At 42.4% G+C, this 14,686-nt stretch overlaps 1 protein-coding gene across 1 annotated transcript in view; it reads right to left on the bottom strand.

Moving 5' to 3' along the window:
- Nucleotides 1-6,467: 6,467 nt before the first annotated feature.
- SLC34A1 (solute carrier family 34 member 1) overlaps nt 6,468-14,686 on the bottom strand; it is a 25,330-nt gene continuing 17,111 nt past the window's right edge. Inside the window, exons 4-13 of the mRNA XM_087923163.1 lie at nt 14,343-14,471; nt 12,941-13,084; nt 12,340-12,451; nt 11,732-11,927; nt 11,032-11,127; nt 8,914-9,016; nt 8,601-8,768; nt 8,306-8,422; nt 7,442-7,566; nt 6,468-7,160 (exon numbers count right to left, since the gene is read on the bottom strand). Of these exons, the coding sequence (XP_087779289.1) occupies nt 6,612-7,160; nt 7,442-7,566; nt 8,306-8,422; nt 8,601-8,768; nt 8,914-9,016; nt 11,032-11,127; nt 11,732-11,927; nt 12,340-12,451; nt 12,941-13,084; nt 14,343-14,471 (1,739 nt within the window). The 3' untranslated portion in view covers nt 6,468-6,611. The remainder of the gene's footprint in view (nt 7,161-7,441; nt 7,567-8,305; nt 8,423-8,600; nt 8,769-8,913; nt 9,017-11,031; nt 11,128-11,731; nt 11,928-12,339; nt 12,452-12,940; nt 13,085-14,342; nt 14,472-14,686) is intronic.

Raw genomic sequence — 14,686 nt, 5'->3', positions numbered from 1 at the left:
GAGGGGCTGACAGAGTTACTGTTCGGCCTGCAGGCACCCAGCCAAATTGGGCTGGTGGTGGGAGAGGCTGTTTGCTACCAATGTTAATGAGCTTCGGAGAGTCTCTGAGTTGCTTATTATGCCCCCACCTGGTAAGTGCAAAGTGGCAGCAAAAGGGGGAAGGGCTGTGCCCAGCTGCCTCAGTCACCTATTCCAGACTATTTTTTGAAATTACAACTGTGCAGATCGTTGGTCTCAACATAAATTCCTTCTAAGAAAGTGTACTGGGATTTGCAATCCTTGTTTGTCCAGTCCGGAGGGCGGGGGAAGAAATCAAGATCTTTATTTTCTAATACAACTTTTTGCTGGAACAGAAATATTGTATTCTGTGTCTGTTTTCCCTTTTAATTCCATAGTTAATTTATCCATCTCCACATACTCTAAAACATTTTTTATTATTAAGCCTTCAGGTGGCATGCAGTATGGGAAACATGGTTTATTTGGATTGATAATAGATATAAGAATAGAAAATGAAAATAATGTATATAATAAATAAGAGGGTATGAAAGTATTATGTATTGTAAGTTTTGATAAGACAGATAAATGTATATATAATGTCACAGCGCTGTTTAATAACTTTTGGTATTATGTATATATAGAAAAAAACTCAATAAAGCATTAATTTTTTTAAAAAAAGAAATATGTTATTAGTTTAGTGACAGAAACAAGCATTAACTTCCCAGAGTATTGTCTTTCTCCTTCAATCTGTTAGAAGCTCACATCCATGGAAAGAAAGCCAGCAAGTGTACACATTGGTTGAGGACCGTAGGAGTTGTAGTTCTTGAGAGGGTGTTGCCTCTGCGCACGTCAGCCGTGCTGGCCAACTTTGGGGTCAGAAGTTAAGTACAGCTAGGCCCAATTAGGACCTGCAGAGAAGAGGCTCCTTTGAGAAGTAGATAAAGCAGAGGTGGTATTCAGCAGGTTCTGACCAGTTCTGGAGAACTGGTAGTGGAAATTTTAAGTAGTTCGGAGAACCGCAAATCCCGCCTCTGACTGGAGATTTTACAGTATCCTTCCTCTGCTACGCCCACCAAGCCACGCCCACATAAACAGTAATAAAAAAAATTGAATCCCACCAAGACTTCCAGGAAGATAGTAATGGCAAGCCACAATCATGCTGTTGCCCACTCCCCAAAGCATGCATGGTGGTGGCATACAGTCAGCGGGCATCAAGCACCACTTGAAGGAGAATTCATTATGCTTCTAGTGGGATGGGGGAATAAAGAGGAAAAAAGATGGCTAGATTTTGTGAGGAAAAAACTCCTGAATTCGAAAGCTGTGATTGCCTAGACTAGACCTGAAACCTGTGTACTTCTGCACATGCTTAGTGGAATAATTTCCATTAATCCATCAAGTTCCTCAAGGGAAGGCTGTATTTTAAAGGCTTTGGGGGGCAACCTCAAATTAGCAGGATCTGAAATAGATCAATTATTGCCTTGGCTCTTCTCGGCTCTCTGCATTGTTTTTCTTATCTTGCTTTTCTTCAGCAGGGTTCTTACCCAGCCCCTAACCCACCTTTGCTTCCTCACTGGCAAGTTTACAGGCCCACCATCCCAACTCAGAAAGCTCAAACTGCCCAAGGAGCTGCTGATTCAGTTCTGCAGAGGAATTATTGAGTCTATCATCTGCACCTCTATAACTGTCTGGTTTGGTTCTGCAACCCACAGGATAGACACGGACTTCAGAGGATAATTAGGACTGCAGAAAAAACAATTACTACCCACCTGCCTTCCATTGGGGACATGTATACTGGACAAGTCAAAAAGAGGGCTGTGAAAATATTTACAGACCCCTCACATCCTGGACATAAACTGTTTCAAGTCCTTTCCTCAAAACGACGCTATAGAGCACTGCACATCAGAACAACTAGACACAGGAACAGTTTTTTTCCCCAAAGCCATCACTTCGCTAAACAAATAATTCCCTCAACACTGTTCAACTATTTACAAAGTGTACACTACTATTACTGTTAATCTTCTCATCACTCCTTATCACCCATCCCCTTCCACTTGTGATTGTAGGACTGTAACTTTGTTGCTTGTATCCTTATGATTTATATTGACTGTTTCCTAGAATGATTTGATTGTTGATTGTACCCTATGAATATCATTAAAGTACGTTATGATATCAGTGTACGTTATGATTCTTGATTCTTAACGAATGTACCTTTTCTTTATGTATATTGAGAGTATTTATACCAAGACAAATTCCTTGTGTGTCCAAGCACACTTGGCCAATAAAGAATTCTATTCTATTCTATTCTATTCTATTCTATTCTATTCTATTCTATTCTATTCCATTCCATTCCATTCCATTCCATTCTATTCTATCCTATCTCAGCTGTTTTGGCAGAGCCATCTGGCCCTTGGCCTCTGCTCCTTGGCTAGCTTTCCCAGGACTATAAATTAAGATTCCTGTTATCCCACATTGCCGCCCAGTGGCCAGAGTTGTCTGTGCACTAACCTCACTTCCAAAAGATGCTGGCATAACGTGTTACAGAAATAGTGTTAACTGCCAAATAAAGGAGTAGGTTGAATTTTAAAATATAGCTCTCCTACTGACAGGCATTTGAGAGGAGTGGGCGGCTGAATCCTTTTAAAGGAACTGCTTGCCAAGGGTCTTTATGAGCCATTTATAGCAATGCAGTTTCTTTCTCAAATCCAGGCTGGTCATTAGCAATGCAAATGAAGTATCTCAGGGAATTATTCCTATGCTATACTAAATACCAGATTTGCTCAGAAGAGACCTACAGGCAATTAACAAGACTGTGTAAGGTGTCAATTTGCAAGGATCCTATTTTCGTGCATAAACCCACAAACAAACAAGGGTGTAAAGATCACAGGATGCTATCATCTATTTCGTTTCTCAGAAGGATCTTTGAGACACGTTTCACTAAAGATGGTTGTTTTTCATGGCAGCAACATTCTGTGGAGTTATTTCTAGACCACTATAATGACAGATATGGACTAACGGGGGGGGTTCTCAACTGTGGGTCAGAACTGCAGGGTGTAGAAGAGGGTTGCAAGCCCTGTAGAGGGAACCACAATTTTCGGAAAGGATTACTCAGACACCGTGGAAATTACTGTCTGGATTTTCCTCTCAGTTTTGCTTGATTTGTCAGCACAAACCCAAAGTACACAGTTACTGTGTTGCAAAGTTTGGAAACCTTTGCTATGTATACATATAATTATTAAAAGTAAGTGGTACTGTTATTTCTTGCCCAATTCTAACTCAATAAAATAATTCATTTAATTTGTGATCATTTCACAACACCACAAAGCTTAGGAACCTTGGGCTGATTTCAGATGTTTAGGAAGGACCCTAATGACTATCAGTTATTTAAAGGTTTCCTGTTTTTAAAAGATACATTTGTTTTAACTGGTGAGTAAAATATCTTTAGAGATAGTTAAAGTTATACAGATTTTTATCTTAATTGGGACATAGACCAAAAAGTGCCATACTAGAAAAGGAGTATCTTCAACCGCCCATTTCTGTTTTTTAGTACCTTGTTAATTTATTTTCTTTGTAAAATTTGGATGCCTGATTAATCATTGTCATGAAAGGGTCTCTGCACATCTGTATTTTTCATGGTCAGGCCTATCCAGAGCCATGTCCAGAGGTTTTATGGGGGAAGAATGCTGGAAGCTCTGCCGCAGAGTCTGTGCACATACGATGCTTTGAGGAGAGTTACCCTAAGAAATGCAAAAGTGATATAAGACAGCCCAGGCACGTCTGCTTTACATTCCCAATTTTCAAGGACTCTGCTGCCCCTTTCACTGAAAAGGAGAGGAGGACAGGTAAAATTATCCGATTATGTTAAGGGCTTTGCTCAAAAACCTTCACTGAAGGCTTCTACCCACTGTGTTTTGTGGCAGGGAAATGTACTTCTCCCTTAAGTTCACTTGTTGGAATAAAACACCTCTGTATGTTTGAATACTGGTGGGAGTAACTTGTTAATGAAAAACCACTGTCAAGGATTCTGCTGCCCAATTACAAAGGATAGGATTTTGCCTTTGGGGGCACTTTTTCCAAAATGATATTGTTCCATTCACTTGCACAGCAGTACAAGTAATCCTTGACTTGTAACCATCGTTTAGTGACCATTTGACGTTACGATGGCATTGAAAAAAAAGTGACATGGCCATTTTTCACATTTACAACTGTTGCTAGGTGTAAGTGTTGCAGCATCCCCGTGGTCACATTATGATCAAAATTTGGATGCTTGGCAACTGGCATGTATTTATGATGGTTGCAGCATTCCTGGGTTATGCACTCACCTTCTGCGCCCTTCTGACAAACAAAATCAATGGGGAAGCCAGACAATGGTCAACAACCCTGTCAGGAAAGGTGATAAAGTGGGGTAAAACTCACTTAACAACTGTCTTGCTTAGCGATGGAAATTTTGGGCTCGGTTGTAGTCATAAGTCAGGAAGTATCTGTAAATCATGGAATGGGTTTCACAATATGGCTGGGTGATCACAATACTGGCCACGGCAGTGCATTCAAAACCCATAGTGTAAACAAAGTTCAGTTCCTTTGCGTTCAGATGCCTAAGGAATTGTGGCTAACCAGGAAGAAAAGCTTGATCTTCTCATTAGGAAAAAAAGAAAAAGATGTTTGGATAGCAAATCAAATAGTGCAGTGTATTAATACACTGAGTAACAGTGGTTTCTATTTATGCCCATAAAAATCCAGGGCACTTCCTTCTCCAAAAAGGAATGCTATTCCTGGGACCTCATCATTCAAGAAACAGAAAGTTATATACTGTAATATTCTAGGTCACTTAAAGAACAGATTTATGAGTGAACTTTATTTTTGAAGGAGTGACTTAGAAACACACCTGGATGCTCAAATTATGCAGCAGGGGAAACAGACCTGAAAGAAACTCTGCAAATTCAAGCTCCACAAAAGCAGAAACACAAGGTGTCCTGGGATTATCTTCCAAAGCAAAGGTAAAAATGACAGAGTGCACGTTCAGGTGACATAATCATAAAGTAAATGTGAACATGAGACATGGAGAAGATTCAGGGAAGATTACAAATTTCCTAGTACTTGCAATTTTTTTTTTAAAGCAACCAAAACCACCAAAGTGCTGGCTACACTCCTAATTCAAACCAGGTTCGGGGTCTGCTAATGGGGTAGATTCACTCCCTCTCCCCAAAGTATATTCTTATGGGATGGTTTTCTCTGTTAACATAGGGTTTTCTATTCGTAAAAACTTAAAAATCAAAGGAAATGGTTTCTGTCTTAGGACTGCTAGTTGCTGATCTGCATCACGTTATTGGTTCAACCTCAGCTGAATTTCAGTGGTAGCTAAGAGAATATTGCGTCACATTTTATGAATAGTACACCCCACATTCTTCACAATCTACATTTTCACTGGAATAATGAAAATTATCAGAACAGTTACCGTATTTTTCAGACTATAAGACGCACCAGACCATCAGATTCACCTAGGCTTAGAGGAGGAAAACAAGAAAAAAAAGTAGTTTTTTGCCTCAATGGGTCCCATTTTTGCCATCTAGAAGCGCTTTGCAGGCCAAAAACGTGCCCATCTTTGGCATCCCCAATGCCAGGGAGGGCAAAAATGGGACCCACAGAGGCTTCAGGAGGCCAAAAACAGGCCTGTATTCACTCTATAAGACACAGAGACATTTCCACCCCACTTTTGGGGTGTGTGTGCATCTTATAGTCGGAAAAATACAATATATAGTAAAAGCTACAGAAACAAATGTCTCCCCAGTTCTATTTCTAGAATTTTTCTGGAACCCAAACTGAAGTGATCTATAACTACCAAGCAGAAATATAAGCAGAGTAAATGTAGCAACTGATTGCTCCGGGATTCCAAAATTATTATTATTATTATTATTAGAATTATTTAAGAAAGCACCATTGTACCAATTTCTATTACTTACTTGCTCATAAAGAATTTGACAGCCAGAATCTATTAAGACAATACTATAAAACGGAGTAGATGTTCCACAGGTTCAAACAACCACTAGATGGTTTTTGCTTCCAATTCCCACTGGTTTCAATTAGCACATATAATGAATTTGAGATGATGTGAGTTGTCATCAGACATTTGAAGAGCCTCGTTGTCAAGTTAAAAGGAAAATATCTTTCAATCACCATTATAAGTAATTCTGCAAATGAGTTGCACATGGGGAGACCTACAGTTCTGCTACAAAATAACTTCCGAATATATGGTGCTCCTGTTACACAGATGCTAAGGGCAATCGAGAGTGCTGCATTATAAGTACTATAAACTCTCCTGCACTATACGTAAGTCCACATGCACTCCTTCATTGATGCTCATAACAAAATGATAGGCACAGTGAACACCAAATGCCAGTTATAGCCATATTTCCCATGAAAAGCTGCACCCAGTGAAACATGAATCTATATTGGCTGGAATACACATGTGGCACTGACAGAGTTCCGGTGAGGAGGGCAGCTATCAACACAAACTCCAATATTTGATGCAGTTTCTTGTCATGCTTTTTCTTTTATCATTCCTTGTCTGCTCAGCATCACTGTCTGCAAGCCACAACAGAGCTGTGCTCTGGCACAAATCACAGGCGGCTGGCAGGCTGCGTTGGCAGAATATTCATCTGGGATGAGAGTCTTGGTGGTGGAGACCATTCCTCTAAGAAGAAAACAGAAGGCTTCGGCAAGCCTCTTCTGACCTCTGGTGACTCCTTTTTACATTCCCTCTGGCTACCTGAACAATAGGCAGCACAACACGCCATGGCTCTGGTCATCAGCCCATCCAAGGGTTGCAAAGAATGAAGCCAGTATGGCAAGAAGTCCCAACTCTGAAGCCACCTGGGCAGTCGGTCTGGACTTCGTGACTGCATGATGTTGATAACAGCCACACAAGCTAGAAGAATCAGGAACGGAGCTCCCACTCCCAACAGCACCTGCCATCCTGCCACGGAGAGTCCGAAAACCAACGACGGCAACAAGAGGAAGCAGATAATCAGGTAGAAGACAGCAAACCAGCGATACTTGGCTGTCTGTTCACCTAACGCTTTGGCCATGCGGATTGGGAGGCGAGTACAAGGCAGGGGATACCACAGCAAAATCCCAGAGATGTTGAAGAAGAAGTGGCAGAGAGCAATCTGAGAAGGGAAGCCAGACACATAGCAGTTCTCTCAGGTGCAGCATTGGGAAGAAATGCCCATCAGGCACATGGTTTGTGGGGAGAGCAAGGAAGGGAACCTAATACCCCTTTCATTCTAATGCCTCTCCGATTTACCATTGCGGTTCCTCCTGGGTTTTTTTGATAGCTGGTGGGAATGGCAGTCCTTAGTGGCACATAAAGAAATCCTTAGGCGGGGAAATCTATGGTCATAAGCCATCATCTCTAGTTCAACAGAATAGAAAGAGGGCACCTCCTCACCTGCAAGGCACTGGCCAATTTATCCCCTGGACTGGCCAGGGCTGCTAGGATAGCAGTGGTTGTCGTTCCAATGTTAGAACCGAGAGTGAGGGGATACGCACGTTCTAAGCTGATCATCCCAAGACCTGTCCCACAAAAGAAAAGAGCAGCTGGTCAAAAAGTTAGCAAATTCCTTCCCCACAATACACACAAGAACAGTGCAAAGGAAGCCCTCCTTTATCCCACAAAAGCAGAGTTCCTGAAGATGAGTCCAGTTCCTCATTATCCCCATTCAGTCATCTCGTTTAACCAGGTTACTGAATAAACCGTCTGGCTTTGCATCCCATACTAAGGAGGCTAGATTAGATTAGATTAGATGACCTCTAATATGGACTATTCCTTCCATGTTTCTGTGAGGTATATTCTGAACCAAGCAAGATGGATTTGTGCCCACATTAAGCCATGAAAAATCACCAAGCTTATCATGGTTGTTGCTTATGCACCTGCTAAATTTTAACTGGCTAAATATGTTATGTGAACATAGATACAGCACCTTGCATCTCAATAATTTCTGAGATAGCTGTGCCTTCAAATCATCATTGCATCACTACGTTCTGTTTAAGTATGATAGTAACATTTTGCATATTTATTCCATGTATCCCAGAGCAGCTATACCTTTAAACCCCAGGCTGACCTCCTCCTGCCATGGTGAATGGGAGGGATGTGGCTAAGAATTATTATTAGCAGACTGGTGCTTCTCTTCTCCTTTTGCTGGGGGGCTAAAAATCCACAGTAAATCTCATCCTGATTTTCTTTTGTACAACACAGTCCTTCCATCTTGAGCTTGCTATTAGGATTTTGGGGGGAAGATATTGGGGGACTTACCTACGAGAGGGGTGATTGCTGACGTAAAGACAGAGCTACTTTGCATAACAAACGTCATCCCGGCACCAACAAGCATGGCAAAGTAACCGGTGGCCCATCCAAAAGGTGATGGAAGATCTGCCCAAACCAGTGCAATGTCAGAAACAGCAAAGGAGAAGAGAGGATTCACATAGACGGGCTCTACTACAAGAACTTGTAGTAGAACTTGTAGTAGAACCTTCAGAGGCCCGACATCTAAACTTGTTGACCCAAGAAATCTCCAGTCTGATGGGAGACAACCAGTCTATCAGCCTACCTGTGTTAATGACCTTCTGGATAGCTCTGGCCACCTGGCCTTTGAGCACAGAGTTCAACAGTTTGACCAACATCATAAGACAGGTGCACAGTACAGTCAGGGATCCAGCCAGCAACATGAGTCCTACAGCCAAGTCTGGCAAAGAGGAGTCCACAAACAGGTGGCTGCCTAGACAAAGGAGCAGTGGTCAATGCAAGAGGCCTGCTTCCCCCACTCCTCCTACTTCTGTGGCCTGGCAGGAGGAACAGGGGCATCTGTGGCATCTGTAGCCATTTCTTTCAGAGCTTTGTTGTATGAAGTTGCTGATGCTTACATTTCTGTGGCATGGCACTGCTGAAGTTCCCAGCACTTTCCAGACAGTTTGGCATAAGGGAGCTGCAGTTTGGGGATCTTCCTCTTGCGCCTGCTGAAGAAATCTATAAAAAAAGAGGATCATCCTAACATTTTGTAGGAAGTTTGGGGAGATGTATGAGGACCCCCCCACTCACACACTCATTTCCAGTCAAAAACAGCCTTATTCATAATGCCATTAATACTTAGCCATTCAATTCTTCCATCTCATTCTTTTCGTTCGTTCAGAAGTGATTCTTGCAGACAAAATATTGCTAAAATATTAATCCTAACACCAATTAGCTTCCATAACAACCTTCATATTTCATCCATCAGCACACATTTAGCATTGGTTCCAGGGCAGTGACATCCCTTAACTCCCTCAGGAAAAAAGACATTTCCCAACCTCTTGTTCCCCCGCTGTTTCCCAGATACATTCTTGGAGGTGGAAGAACATATCAATCTAGGAAGAACACCAAATATTGGTATACTAGTTAATGAAAATTACCGGCAGCCATGAGGCCAAAAGGACATTAGAGTATTGTAACTAATTTCACTGCTCTCTGTTTCACTATGCGCGTGTGTATGTGTGTGTACACAGGCATACATACAACTTACATACATACATACACAGTGTTGTGTGTGTGATAAATTATACATTTAATAACATGCCATGATATTCACGTTTGACGCATTAGAGATTATTAGAGATTTTTGGATCAATATATAAAAACGTTTCAGCTTTTCAACTTTTCCTTTGTCCAAGGACCTACTCCTTGGTGAGCCATTTGCCCTGGCAATTTGAGCTTGAGATAGGGACAGGATCAGAAAGGTGTCAACTCATAAAGCGTTTCTATGCCCGTTTTACAGTTGCCAACAGAAAAGTGGGGGTGGGAAAGGAGTTTGAAAGAGCAGTACAGCAGTTTGGAATCAAAAGTGCATTCCATTCATAACTTGCAGAGATAGTAACTAGGCGACCAGAGTTTCTGCACAGGCAAATCTCTAATTGGAGAATATGAATTGTGATGCACTCAAAGGGGTGGGGGAAAACCAAGGTTAAGGGTGACAGTGAATTACATGCATGTTCAGTCCTAATAAATTCATTATTGGTTTTGAAGTTTGGCTCGAGGCTCATGATTTAATTAGGGCAACTGCTGGAATCCTGACAAAAGGACTTCTGGGGGCTGGTACTTTGGGGCCAGAGGGAGCTGGCAAGAACCCTTCTTGGTTGGGAAACAGACCATCCACATTCTCCAGAAAACGTCACCATTGCAAAATGAAAGGTTTTTTTTTTACAATTTTTACAGTTTGGGTTACAACACAACTGAGCTGGAAATAGATTGGCTCCATATTCAGATTCAAATTATGCAACGGGGCTTTGGAATTTGTGCACAATCCTCATTCAGAAGTGCTCTAAGCTTTTCTCCCCCATAATAGAAGTGCACAGCTATAAATAACTATGAACGTCTTTCTTTTTAAAATCTATATCCTCTCATCACTGCATAACCACCCGTTTAGTTACTGGATTTTTAAAAAAGGAATCTGAACTAGCGTAAATAGAGCAAATTAACATATTCCAAAGAGAAAATTAACATATTCCAATTCCAATATGGAACTCTATTAGAAGAAAAGGCACACTCAATTCATCAGTGGCTGAACTGCATTTCAAAATGTTTTCCATTCATGCATATCTATAGAAAGGCATGATGTTAAAGACAATAATCTGAAAGGGCCCAAAGCAATTGGAATTCTCCCACACCTAGGATACCTGAAAGATTACCTATGACTAGGTTGGCTATCCAAGTGCTAGGTCTCAGATTAGGGCCAGAACTAAGAGTAGTATTAGCACAAGGTTACCCTTAGAGCTTTGCTGGGAGTTGAAGTCCACAAGTCTTAAAGTTGCCAAGATCGGAGACCCCTGCCTTAGAGGTTCCACCAACTGAAGTATATATACTGTGTTAATCAGAAAGAAACCTCCTCAGTAGTGGCCTCTTGATAGGGCAGGGAATCTGGAACATCTTCTGCATGGTATTTGCTGTTATCTCTTACATTCCTCCCTCCTCCCCATTCTATCTTTTCTCTCCTTTGGCACAATTCTCACCTGCGGAGCTGGCACTTCACACCACACCCGAATCAGACTTTTGTTATGCAAGCTTTCATTGCCTGTGGCAATCCCTGGGATCACTGACTTATCCAGCTGAAGGGAACAAAAAAAACACCTTAAATTGTGGCCAGAGTGGAAAATACCTCTCTTATCCCCACCTCCAAAGGTTACTGTATAGGTAATCCTCAACTTATAACCACAATTGGGTCCATAATTTCCATTGCTAAGCAAGGTGGCCATTAAATGAGTCGTGCCTGATTTTATGACCTTTTGGACACTGTCGTTAAGTGAATCCTTGCGAATGCTAAGTGACCCATTGCAGTGTTAAGTGAAACCGACTTCCCCTTTGATTTTACTTGTTGGAAGCCATCTGGGAAAGTTGCAACTGGCCCTCGCTTGACCCCAGGATGCTGCAACCGTTGCTGGCAGTCAAGAGCTACTTGCCAAGCACCTGGATTTTGATTGTGTGGCCATGGGAATGCTGTGCAAGGACCGGTCCTATGACACTTTTTTTCAGTGTTGTTGTAACTTCATTAAAGAAATGGTTATAAGTTGAGGACCGCTTGTATAGAAAACCGAGAAGGATCTCTCACGAGAAAGACCAAGAGGGCGCAGTTGTGTTTAGATTAGCCTTTCCCAAGCTGGTACCCTCCAGATCTTCAGTGTCATAATCCTCCACCTGGCACAGCACACCCACCTGGACAATAAGGCCAGTGAAGGGCTCCGTGATTACTTTCAGGAGCTCTGGTGCATCCCGTCCACTGCGCAGGTTGAAAGCTGCCACGGCAACTTTGGTGATGAGGTGCAGATAGCCAGTGGCCACTTCCAGAGGCAGCAGAATCAGCACTGACAACCAGTTGAAGCAGTCATGCACCGTGGCCCCCGCAAAGGCCCTGTTAGACAACAGAGAAACTTTTGCTGTTGTGAAATATCGGAGTTGCGGCACGAGGTATATGGATGGGTCCTACCTGAGCATCCATCCAAATTGCCTGTATTGCAGAAATGTCTCTGAGCCCCACTTCTGCCTATTTGTTTTGCTTACCTGGGTTACTAATTACTCCTGGTTTAAGACATGCTTGTTCTTCTTTACTCCTGACTTTGTAGCCCCAGCAGCCTCCAACCTCAACCGTCTCCTGGCATCCTCCTATAGTTGATGAATACTTTCTCCTTCGGCCAACCTGCTCCTGCTCTTCATCCAGCTGTGCCCATCACACAACTGGCCTTCTCTCCAGGGCAAAAGCTGGCTACATTCTTGGCCTCCATCTGCAGTCCCTGGGCTCCCTCCTCCCACACAATAATACTTGCCTCTTAAATTCGCTTCTGTCGCCAGCTTGCATAAGTGCCACAATGGTGTTGGTGACTGAGGTCCCTATATTGGAGCCCATGATGATGGGGATGGCTGAGCCTACCTCCAGCACTAGAGAGCAAAGGGCAAAGAGCACCTGGTGAGAACCCGGGCTTGAAGATGCCACCATAGCATCATAAACAGAATGAGAGTTTAGGCACACTTTTCCTCCTGGCCAAACTCTTCCTCTCCAGTCCTATGTATATCTCCATCAGACATGTCAACGTATTAATTCCCCACAATTGCAATTACTTTATTATTAGCCCCACCCCACCCCCATGTCATTATCAATACAAATATTACCACAAAAGGGACACCTGGAACCTCTTACAACTAGGCACAACTCTAGGGCTGTCTGATTGGGAGTACTAGGAGTTGTAGTTCAATGACATTTGGAGGTCAAACATTCCCACTCCTGATACAAAAGAAGAAGAACTACTAAGGTTACACAGTTATGCCACAATCAACTAGGAAATGGGAAAGGGCAAGGGGTCAGAGGAGCCACTTCTTTTGTATATTCATGTAGCCAGATTCTGACTTGAGTCCATCAGTGTTACTCACACCCTGAGGAAACCATGCTCACGATGATGGATGTGGAGGTGCTGGAACTCTGCACAAGGACAGTAACAAGGACTCCTACCACAAGCCCTGCCACTGGGTTGGAGAGGATAGCATTGTCCTTGAAAATGTCTCCAGCTACTTTCCCTGGAAGGGGGGAAAAAGCAGAGAGTTTAGCAAAACAGATCTGAACATATGGCATCACCAGCTTACTCATAAAGCAGGTTTTAGTTAGAGTCTGTTAATTACTGGCTGAACGTATAGCTAGTGCATTATTTCCCCAGTTAAAAGATTCCAGTTTAGAATGAGCTCTTTCTGGAAATGGGATGAGGAAATCTACAGGAAGTCTATGAATAAAACCATTTAAAAGCTCTTTCTTTTTGCTAAAATGAAGAAAACACGAAGTTGGCTTCTCTGTGTGCAGTACTGATATCATAAGCAATTTCTTATTTCCGCTAGTTCTGTGGTGCTTAATTGAAATTCTTAAAAAAAGAGATCCTGAAAATTTGAGGAGAGGAGAAAGAGCGGACATATTAATAAAATATGGTAGAATTATTGCCATACACTCCAGCTGATGTGTGATAGAGCTGATCAAATGAGGTTGGCCTCAAAGGGTTTGCTAATCAGAAATGACATTTTCCTTTCCTGAACAAAATTTACCCTTTTGGAGAAGAGATTATGGACTTCCCATTAGGTACCAAAAAACATCTGGAGGGAAGGGAAAGGGTCACATGAATCTCTAGTAAAATTATTGAAGTTCAACTTTACACACACCAGCTTTCTTCCCTAATAAACTTACTGATCCCATTGATAGGGAAATAATTAACCAAGGTGTCTTCTGCACCTTGATCTCCTTTCTTGTCCAAAAGACTTATTTTGCATGATAACATGCTTCCTACTCATACTCCCAGGGCTTTCAATCATTCCTTCTACTCTCGGTTCAGCTCTCTTCATCTTCTGACTTGGACTGCGCAACAACACCACTTCCCTGACTGACTAGCCTTGTTTCCACTATGGAGGGCAATATGTTCAGGTTTCAAAATGCAGATGGACTTAACAAATGTTTTCCTGTCACCATGTTATTCCCTAAATAAATCTTGTCTATCTTCTTTTTACCCAAGAATACTTCCTTACAGCAGTTACACTCCTCCTAACTTCCATGTTTCTCACTCCATGCATTTCTTCCACTACAACAAAGCCTTCCAGTGATATCCCAGTGTTACCCTTAGCCGCCTCTTTCTTTACAGCCCAACTCCAACAGCACCCTCACCAGCAGCAGAGACAGACAGGAGGTGGATGGAACCCACACAGAAGGACATGTAGCACTTTCATTCTGAGGGACCATTAGGGAGGAAAGGCTGGAGAGGAGAAGAGGAGAGGCAGGCAAATATCAGGGTGACCTCACCTCCTGCCAGCTGGAAAGCGGAGCTCAGCACATCAAGGGAGCACACAAACAGGTATAGAAAGGCAAACATCAAAGGGACCTTGAGAAAGGAAATAAGGATGGATCTGGTTCTTGCACATTTGCCAAGGGCTGCAAAGGAAGAACAGAGATTAAATACAGTCATGCAGTAGGTTCAGTTCAACTTTTATCACCCACAGACAATCTAACTGTAACCTGCTGCTGCTCCGTTTCATTTTTTTCCACAACGCTAAGCTTTCCATGTCATTGCTATACCCTGAGAAAGCTTATGTAGGAGCTCCAGATGGGGCCAGGCCTTTTAAATCAGTTAAAATCAAGCTTCATCA

Source organism: Pseudonaja textilis, chromosome 2 (genome assembly GCF_049901715.1).
Source record: "Pseudonaja textilis isolate UNSWEBS1 chromosome 2, rPseTex1.2, whole genome shotgun sequence".
Classification (NCBI taxonomy): Eukaryota; Metazoa; Chordata; class Lepidosauria; order Squamata; family Elapidae; genus Pseudonaja; species Pseudonaja textilis.
The sequence above is the reverse complement of the archived record's forward strand: the minus strand, read 5'-3'. Positions and strand labels throughout refer to the sequence as shown.